Source organism: Pygoscelis adeliae, unplaced genomic scaffold, assembly GCF_000699105.1.
Source record: "Pygoscelis adeliae isolate BGI_AS28 unplaced genomic scaffold, ASM69910v1 Scaffold302, whole genome shotgun sequence".
NCBI classification, from domain to species: domain Eukaryota; kingdom Metazoa; phylum Chordata; class Aves; order Sphenisciformes; family Spheniscidae; genus Pygoscelis; species Pygoscelis adeliae.
Genome location: NW_008824372.1, coordinates 1,729,418 through 1,740,044, shown reverse-complemented (window position 1 = coordinate 1,740,044; position 10,627 = coordinate 1,729,418). Strand labels below are relative to the sequence as shown.

At 40.2% G+C, this 10,627-nt stretch overlaps 1 protein-coding gene across 1 annotated transcript in view; it reads left to right on the top strand.

Annotated features, from left to right (window-relative positions):
• Positions 1-10,627, top strand: part of TMCC1 (transmembrane and coiled-coil domain family 1) — a 98,807-nt gene continuing 88,180 nt past the window's right edge. The window contains exon 1 of the mRNA XM_009320103.1: positions 1-706. Coding sequence (XP_009318378.1) covers positions 161-706 — 546 coding nt within the window. The 5' untranslated portion in view covers positions 1-160. The remainder of the gene's footprint in view (positions 707-10,627) is intronic.

The following is a 10,627-nucleotide window of genomic DNA, read 5'->3' as shown; positions in this document are numbered from 1 at the left end:
ATGAGATCACCGTGGCACAGCTGCATGTGTAGTCACTGTTGAAGCAATTGCACACCTAATTGGCTGACAATCTTGGCATTTTTCAAACAAACACAAGCCTTTTAAAGCCAGGGGACGTATTTATGTATGAGTAGTCCAATAAATCTGTTGGGTGTCATCAATGGAGCCCTCTGGCACTGAACAGTTGTGTGATGACCCTGATCCTGGAGGCAAATCCCAAGATCAAGAGACCAAAAAACAACATGAATCAGAGCAAAAATTATCCAAAATAACCCATAATGCTTTGGAGAACATTAATGTGATTGGTCAAGGCTTGAAGCACCTTTTCCAGCATCAGCGCAGGAGGTCGTCGGTTTCTCCGCATGATGTTCAGCAAGCTCAGGCTGATCTGGAGCCTGAAATGGATCTGGAAAGCCAAAGCGTCTGTGCTGAAATTGATGGTGTCTCCACCCACCCCACAGCTCTGAACCGGGTGCTTCAGCAGATCAGAGTGCCACCTAAAATGAAGAGAGGGACAAGCCTGCACAGCAGGCGGGGCAAGGCAGACGCCCCGAAAGGAAGCCCGCAGATCAACAGGAGGTCTGCCCAAGATATTCAGTCAGGTCGGCCCAGATCGTCATCTACTACAGATGCTCCCACGAACTTGTCCGTGATGGAGATTGCTTCTTCTATCTATGTAGGTGGAGAGGAGGCCACAGCAGCAGCAGTAAGTCACTCAGATTTACCTTTGGTCTTTATCATCTCCTTGTATGTTTTCTTAAGCCTTTTGAATCTTGTTTTTTAGAAGCAAGTTTCTTTCAGCGAACACTAATGCTGCTGTGTTCAAAAACTTCTTCAGTGGTGAACCAAAGAGCTTAAAAGATGCAAGCATTAGTCATTTTCTCACATGGCAGGTGGCTTATTTTTTATGTATTTGATCAGTGAAATGAGAGCTACTTTTGAAACACATTTGGTTGGTTGGATGGCGCACCGCAGTCAAACAAGGAGTGATGGGAAGAGCAGCAGCCAGAGTAGTTCTCTGTAGCAGCTGTTATTTAGCTCCTGCAACAAACCCTTGCATTTACGTAGATGGCTTTTTTCTTCCCCTCTTGTTTTATTGTGTATTCTATAAAAGTGAGGAATTCCAGTTTGAGTGAATGACGCTGCTGATCTTTTAGGCTGTTGAGAGGCTCTGGGAACACTGGCTGTAGCCTGCGATTGAACTGCAGTGCCAGATTGACTGAATCTGATTTAGATCAGCCTGGCCACTGTGCTGATACAGGATCACTGCTGTGTTTTTTTTAGTTTGTCTAGCCTGTGTGGAAAAAGCATTCACCGAAATGAGTCTCTGTTCTGTGACATGTTCTTGCAAAGCTATGCTTATTGGCTTATTGATGATATCAAGAAGTAGTGTTTGTCTTACCATCTCTCTTCTTTCCCAGATCAATTTAGTTGAAGCACTCGTTTTTTTTTTTAAAAAAAACTAGGTTTCTGATTTAACTTGAGCTGTAACCTATATTTTCCTAAAATTCATTGCAGGCTTGTACATTGGAGGACAAACCCTTTGATAAAGATAGGAAGCATTGTGAAACTGACTTCTGGTTCATATGCTCTTAATTAAAGAGGGTCTGACCATGACTCTTGGACCAAGAGAAGCAATCCTGCTAGTGTTTGATGCTGTTGAGATAGCACGGTCCTGAAGCTTACATAGATTTTTTTCGGTATGAAAACTTGTTCTCATATACCACAGTTTCTTTGATGTTGGTTAGATGATGATGGATTGGGGCCGAATAAGATCTTCTCAGTCATGGTTGCCTCACCTTGCCTCTGTAGCAAGATAGTTCCCTTGTTGTACATTGTTTTCCTCCCGTTGAAGCCTACTTTGAAATACTCCAAGTGAAAACCTTTTCAGAGTATTCGGTGGTATAATATGCTTTCAATGTATTTCCCCGATAGTCATCCAGAAATTAGCATATCTTGTGTTTATAGGTGGTAATTGCAAAGTATTATCATAAGTTACAATATCATTCTAAGGCAGTGAGTAAAGTTTCCTCTTGGGAGAAGCATTGAAGGAGTCTGCCTGGAGCTGTATCTGAGGTTTTTGTTTCTTGTCAACAGTTAAAAGAATAGAAATAGTAATAATGTCATTAGGAGAAGCGTATGCCCTCCTAGGATGGGTTAACTTTGCAATTGAGCCATGCCAGTTGAACCATTAGGAGGCCTCAAGAAGAGACCTCTTAATAGCTTCAGGTTTGCTTACTGGGTCTCTTTTCATTGTGAGTGAACTCACGATCTTTGTTTCAGGAGAGTTTTGGGGAAGGTTGATAAGTTTTCCGAGTTTGTACCCAAATCCAGCAACTTAAGTTTATGAAGCAAGCTCTGATTTGTTGGTTTAAAACTGTAGTTCCTTTACTTCATGTATGAGCAGGGAGATTGAACAGGCCTAAGCATATTTGGTAAATAATATGGGAATATGGAAAAAGACCTGGAGTGAGATGTCCTTTCTCCCAGCTATGTCAGCTGGTCTGATGAAATGTTACCACCTTTGCCTAGATCAGTGATCTCCAAAGTGGGGTGTGTGCAAGACAGTCCATTGGAGTGTGGGAGGGAAATATTTTTTGTACCATTAATAAGAAAAATAATTTTTTGAAAGAATGTTTATTTTATATTTTTCTTTTTAATTTCTATTTTTGTGTATGTTTTATAATGTACATAATGTATTAGTTCTGTAGTACATGTATATAGTTTATAAATAAATATGCATGTATTGGCAGTCCATGCTCAAAAATTTTATACTGATAGGGGTGCGCAATTGAAGTTTGGAAACCACTGGCCTGAATGAGTTGGATCACTTGGCAGGAGTCACTGGAAAAATGAGAACTATTAATCTGACAGTAACTGCATTCTGCTACAACATCTGGTATGTGTGAGAACAAATTTAGGAGTCAAGTTTTGGTAGATAACAGCCTTTGATTACTGAGAAGCAGTAACTGTAGCTGTTCTTCCTATTGAGAAGCATGCCATATTAAGAAAGGTTTTCTGTGAACGGTGGCTCTTCTGCTACTTAACCAAGTAGCTGTCTCAGAGGTGGATGTGAGAGCAGTTCTTGTTGCTGTTTGTCATCTCCTCAGCTGGTATGTACTGTGACTTGAAGAAAAGGGGTTGTTCAGGATTTCTCCTTTCCATATTTGAGAGAAGGGAGGGGACTGGAGTCTGAAAGAGGAAAATTAAATGCATGTGAGGAAAGGCCCTCTTTGGGGGCTAAACCACCCAGAGACCTCCATGACCAGTTGTCCCTCTGTAGACTTTAGTGAATTTCCAGCTGCTTTTTAATGTTTGCATATTGCACCATTTTTCTGGCAGACAATAAAGATGTATACTACGGGTCTAAAGTGACATAACCAAGGAAATGCTGCCTTGCTTTTTCATCACACTTCGGGGAAATACACCTTTGTCTGATGTCTAATTTGGGCATTTCAGTCTGGTGGAGAAGCTTTGTACAGCATTTATAGTGTGCCTGAGCTAACCTCAAATTTAGGTTTTGCACAAGAGGATTTTCCTTTGTGGTAACGAACTGATGGATGTAGTGGGGAGAAGAGGGGGCAGACAGTGAGACTGTTGACCAGCAATCTCTGGATTGCATCTGGAGCATAGCCCTCTGGACTGTGACTATAAGGCAGGCTTCACGGTGAGATGCCTGTCAAGAGCAAGGGTCAAGAGTGGCTAAAACTCCTGATGTACCTGGACAGAAATGAATCTTTTAAAAATCTTTGGAACGTGAGACTGGAAAATCTGATATACTTGGCATTTTTAAATGTAGCTTGCTTGCTTCCAAACCACTGTTGCAAGAAAGTGGCAGCAGCAATCTCCCCTATGCATATGAACAAGAGGGAGGCAATCAGCTGTACTAGCAATGTTCACATTTTCCTTTGTAGTGGTACTTGTATCTCTGGGGTGTGTGCCTGCAGGGTGGGAACCCTTTGTCGCGGGGCTGAGGGAAGCTGTGGAAATGAAGTTCATGCACTTCAGCATAGCTTCCCCTCTCTTGCATGATCCAGAGCATGTATGGTGCTTCGGGACGTAATACCTCACCCTCCTTAACCTGAGCCCTCCAGTTCCTCTATTCTAATTTGGAATTGCTTCCTAATGCGCATTCTGAAAAATACAGGTGCACTCATAGATAGAATCCAAATAAACACTTTGGGAATGCTGCAACATTTGTTGATATGGCTCTGAGTTTTGTTGTATTTACTTTTCCATTCTTGTTCTGTGTATTTCTTAAAATCTCACTTAATTCTCTTCTAGATCACCTAAAAAAATTGAAAAACCTGATGAAAAATAGCTGCACAGAAATATAAAATGTCATCTTCTCTATAAAGTAGAATAAATAAAATCTTGCTTACTGGTTGCTTCATTCTGTAAAGGTATTTCATTCCTGTAACATGAAGGTGGAAGACTTGTCATAAGTTCACTGTCCTGGCTTTGCCTCAGTTATCATGTGTATGCTTTCTTTACTCATAAACCTGTTCCCATTTGTAGCATAGATGGTACTTAAACAATGCTTTCTAGCTAACAAGACCCTACTTGGGCAGAGGAAAAGAGCTGTTCAGCAGCATGCAGTGACTGAATGAGACACAAAATAAATAATGTGTTTCTTTAATGAGAACAGCAGTGTTTGTGAAAGATTTAAGACTTGATATCATCTATTCAAGTAAAGAGTGCTACTGCTTTTTATCAACCCATTCAGTCACTTCCAGAAATGTAGCTATCCCCAGAACTGGGGATAGCATTTGTGAAGGCCCTTGGAGTTGCAAAAACAAAGAGTCAGCAGGATTTCAAATTGCTCAGAAAAAGGAATTTTTTATTACAGTTTTTTTTATTTACAATAGTTCATATCGATGAAGAAGCCAGAGGGCCACATAACAAAACAAATTTAGGTATCATGGCAACTGTAAAACTTAATCTCTAATACCAATCTTCTTGTGAACACTTATTTTCTTAAAGTATTTTGTAGCTGTGTAAAGTTTACCCATTCTTTTGACTGCTGTTTAGTTTCAATGTTACTCTCGCATGTTTTATTTGGTGAACAAAGACTAAAATGAGAGCACAGAAATCTGTTTTTTTTTAACAGAACCAAGTAAAAAATGTAGCTAAAGTAGTTCTCAAGTTTTGTTCTTAGTTTAGTCAAGTTTTCTAAAGGAAAATGTGTGTTCCTGCTGTTCCTTTAGCATTATTGTAATTTCAGTGTTTGAGTGTTTATGCTTGATTATTGGCTTCCATTAAATACAACATTCTGCCCAGAGATATGACAAAACAGGAACTTTCTTGATTGTGCATAGTCTTATGTGGGCTCAGAAACCTTGACTGCCCTCAGACTCATCAGCCTTTTCTAAGTAAGCTAAAGGCAAAAGTCTTGAGTTGTTTAAGCTACAGTTTACTCCAGAGATTTGACATGCTTGAGTGTGCACTCAAGCTGAGGTAGTACTGATTCTGGCTGTGCACTTATTTACACATGTAAGATTACAAGATAAATATGGCCTGTTGTTTAACAGCATTAAATTCAAGATGCAATTAGATGACCCATTGCTTGCCTTATTCAGCATTCTGCAGTTGTACTTACATGTGATGTATTTTTTTTTCTTTTATGAAAAAGACTGAGATTAAGTGATTGCAAATACAGCCTTTCCCCACCCCAGTCCTGCCTGAAACTTTCTCATATCTTCATGGAAGATGGGTGTGTGCATAAATTGTAAATGTATCTCTAACCAGCTTCAGCTATGATCAAAGTTGATTAGTGTCTGAAGGAACATCTGGTTCCTGCCTAAGGATGGTGATATAAACAGATGCTCTAAATAACCAAGAGGGTAAGGGAAAATGAAAAGTGCTGTGGATTCCGAACAGTGACTTTCTCTGGTGTGTAAAATATCAAAACAAGTGAGAAAGGGAGAAAATTGGTTCATACTTTTACTGGCTGTAATGATCTGATCAAGGGACTTGGAGAAACCATGGTGGCAGCATGGAGCTGTGTCTGTCGTTCCTGTCCCAGGCAGCGAGACTGTAGTCAAGCGCAGCATCTCTCATTCCTGTGCTTTGAAAAGTGCTGAAATAAAAGCTGTGATTGTTGGAATCTAGTGGCAGTGTGGAGCTTTGCTGTTGCTCAGTTTTGTTTTCCATGGATGTCCATTTCCATAGTCTCTGCACACTACGTATCTTTGAGCTGAAGTAATTCACCACTATGAAACATTTCTCCCTCCTTTCCCTCCACATTTCCTAAATCCCGCTTCTTTGTGCTGGGTTCTCTGATAAGAAAATGGAAGCACTTGAATAATTCACCCAAAGTCTGTAGAAAGCAGTAAGCCTTTTGGCTCAAAAGACTTTGAGCAAAACTGATATAGTCAACAAGTTATTCAGCATGTTATCTCTAACTAGTGAAAGGGAGATCATCTACTGAGTACTGATTAGTACAATATCTTGGCTAATTAGTATCAGGTGACTAGCCATGAAAGCCTGGAAGACATTTGGAAGAATTTGGAATCCAGTTTGCTGTAGAGAGTTATTTGCAGCATCTCTGGGGTTAGCAATAAAAAAAAAAGTAATTCTATTCTTCCATTATTTTACAAAACTCATTGGTGCATGGTTTTATCAGGTTTTGGTGCAAGGCCAAGAAGAACTAGAAAGAAGCGGAAATAAATACTTTAATTTGAATGGATTTGTGATAGACAAAATGTCTAGTGAGTTGATCACTGCCAAAATGACCATTCTAGGTGGTTGGTTGCACTGAAGAATACGTATGCATGTGTCAGGGCCCTGAGTGCACTCCCCAGCTTCTAGAAGTTTAGCTGTCTGTGTTCAGGGTCAGCTGGCTGGTAAGAGCTGTTATGAAGAAGGTTAGGTGTAGTATCAGCAAGGGCCTGCAACTGCTCCTTTGGGAGCCGCTTTTAAGCGGACTCTTGCTCTCTCAGTTGATCAGAACCCAGACCTATGGACTGACTTCCCAGGTTAACCTTGGACCTGCTTCATTGCTGTGGACCTCTCTGGTGATCCAGATGCTTGGCTGAACCCAGTTGCCAGCCTTGGACCTGGTGTGCTCCCCTTGCCTGGATAGCAGGGGAGTCCACTCACTCACTAGGGAAGTTCTTCATCTGCTGCTGTGTGAAGGCAGTTAAGTGAGCATTACCTGCTGCTGAAGGCCATTTAAAGTACCTTGGCTTACTTTTCACTGATTTGGTTAAGGAAAGGAAAAATCTGCCAGTTCAGTTGTCGGGACTGTGATGTCCTGAACTCCCAGAGGTGTTTTGGCAGAGGATGTCTGGCCCTCGTCTCAGTCTGTGGACAGGGTCACTTGATGTGTTTAGATATTGTGGTATATTCAGATATTTTTTGGACAAAACCTGAATGCTTGCAGAAAGGGACACTAATTTTTGGATAACAGTAAATCCATTATTTGCCAAGAACTCAAAAAACTTTTCAAGAAAGAGTTTGGTTCACAAGTGACCATGAATTGGCTTGTCCCTTGGAAATTATTCATTGAGAGGGCACTACCCACAGCTTGCCCAGATCTCAACTGCTATGGAGAATGAGACCTAAAATTAGGTGGGGATGCTACTCTCAATCACTGGTAAAGAAATTATGTTGCCTGTTAAAGGTAGTAACATAACCTGCCTGTTATGTTACTACCTTTTGTCTTGTAGCAGGTAGTCTTCTATAGGAGGGGGAAAAGAGTTTGGTGGGAGAGTTGGGTTCTTTCTTTTCCTAGGAAATTTTGCCAAGTCCAGGTGACATACCCCATTTTCTCTCCCAAGAGCTGGTAACAGCACTGTCTCACAATGTGGCACAAGAATTGGAGGAGTTATTCAGGAGCTCAGTGCAACCCTACACCTCAAGAAGTGGGGATTTCTATTCCCCCTGCCAAAAAAGATAGAAAGACTAAGACTTCTGCAGTATTGCTATGAAATCTACATGATTTTGAGAGCTGTAATAGTTACATGAGCTACCCTTGACTTAACTTGTGTAGGAAACACACAGTAAAAATTGGAAAATAAAAATGCTAGATTTGTCACAAAGAAGGACAGAATGTTGTCTGTTCGATATTCTATGAAAAGCACCATGTGTGTTGCAATATTAACATAGTATCTTGCAGTTATTTCTATCTGAGACATGCTATCTTAGCTATGGCATGTGTCTGTAGGTATTAGGTTTAAAGTGTGTTGATTCTGCTTGAAGTTACAAATTAATGGTAGACAACTCGCAGGTTAAGTGCAGATGATTATACAGCTTTAAATAACATGACAGCTTTTACTGACTTTACAGTATAAAGATGTAATGCATTTAAAAATCAACTACACGTAAATTTGAAATCACTGATATGATTACTAGCAGAGCTTCTTGGTTTATGATTCAGTGAAATCAGGAAAGCATGATCAACCTTATAAAAGGCATCAGTGGTTTTGGCATTTGGGAAGCCAGCTTAGCATTCAGTCTGCCACACTGTCATAATTGACTAAATTCATGAATTGCTAAATTGCTAAAACTATAACTCTTTGTTCAACAATTTGTACTGCAAAATTAGTTACAACACAGTTCAAATGATGGAGTCAGTAAAGAGCCAGGTAAAATCTGAAATTATTAGAGCAGCTTCATCTCTTGCATTTAATTTAAGTGTGAACTCAAACTTTAAACACTGTCTTTAAGTTATAAGACGTCTGAAGTTGTTTCACACAGTGTTACTTTAACCCTAAATTTTCCTAATTTATTTCATCTCATTGAGAATTATTTAATGAAGCTTAAGAAATAGAAATAATTTATTTAAAGTATCTGGCAGATAACATTCAGTGATCAGGGTTGAGAGTCCTCTGGACCCCTGGGTTTCTACTCAACTCTCTATGGATTGTGTATGCAGCAAACCTTCACTTGATTTTTTTGTTTGTTTGCTTGATATTCAATTTCTCAAGACTTTGCCTATTTGTCTCCTTCAGCTCTTTGTGATCTTATCTTTTAAATAAGTTTGGCTTTTTTTTTTTAAATAAAACACTACCAATTTCACTTGATTTTGGTGTTTGACAGTGAAGAAACGCTGACTCACCTTGCCTCAGCAGGGAGTATTTCCTTTGAAATTCTTTAAGAATTTCATAAATACAACTTTAATTAGAAAAATATCACTGAGCTACAGCGTTGATCCATCTGTTGTGAACATACGGGCTATACAAGCTACAAGGACAGAGAAACAACGTATATGATGGAGAAGTTGTGGTTTAATAATGACAAAAACTGCGTAACATAAGAATTGCAGTCAAGCAATATAATTCTCATTTTTCTGATTCATGTCTTCCATCATCATTTGATTTGGTGGCACCTATCGCTGTCGTGATGTAGCCTATTTTTGTCTGCAGTAGATGTCTGCCATCTATTATGGAGCTCTTCTGCCCCCATCAGATATTTGGTGGCAAACTGTACAAGGCTGCTTCAAGTTCCTCCCTCCTCCTGCATTGCCCAGGCGTTCATCTCTACTGCTGTGGTTGGTACTGCTCTTGTAGCAGAAATTCCTGCTCTGCTTTCCCTTCTTTCTTTATTTTCCTCCCAGTGTTCAGATTTGTGTCATTTAGAAAAACTAATGGACATTTTGTTCCCTTTTAGTGATTTTGTTGTTGCACTATGGTACATTGAAATTAGTGGCAATGTGTTCTGTTAGTAAGACAGCATCCTGTAGCTACCACATAATGTCGCACAGTGTCTGTGGTTAAGTCTAAAATTTGCCTGTGACTGCAGAAGATTTTGCTACATGTAGCTGTAGGAAGTGAGCAGACGTGGATTGCTGAGAAATTAGCATTCAGTTATATTTTATTAGAGGCTTTTAAAAGCCTTTGCGGGTTGCTATGAAATTGTCAGTGCTTATTGGAACGGCAGGAACTTTACCTGTTGCAAATGTATTTGTGAAGCATGGATGAGCAGGAGCCCTCGTGCTTCTGTCTAGAGTTTACTACTGAAGCTTAAGACCTGTTAAACACATCCAGACTATTTCCATATCTTCTATTTTTTGTGGAGTTAAGCCCTGAGCTTCATCCTTCTGTGCGAGGTGAGGCTGCACAGTGATTTAAGTTTATGCTCGACTCTGCCTACGTAAATGCTGTTCTGAGCTTAATTAATGTTTGCGACTTGCTTGCTCAGTTGGTCCTGCTGGAAACTGCTACACTTGCTTTTTAACACTAAGTGCTGTATCTGAGATAAAGATAAGGGTTTTTTTCCTTTCTCCAAACTGTATCAGCACGGCCATGTCCATGAGGTAAGTGGCAAAAGTAAAGAAGAAATTTTGTAATTAAATTTCCTGGTATACTTAGAAACTCAGGTCACACTGGCATGGGGCAGCTGTGAAAGGTCAGGACTCCTCAGACCAGGAAAGACCTGAAGCAGATCTTGGAACCTGTGTTCTCCAGCCTGCTCTTCAGAAGTCCCCTTGTGGGAAGGAAGTTTCTCATGCCTGCCTAATGTGCACGAGTGCTGTGTGCAAGTTCTTACCAGGAAAAGAGGCTAAACGGATATGGTACTGATATTTTCTGGTCTACTTTCATCTCTATTCTGTCTGTGACTGTTAAGATTTCTGAAAGCCCTCATCTACTACCATGCTCCTATCCTATCTCCATTCCTCCCCCCC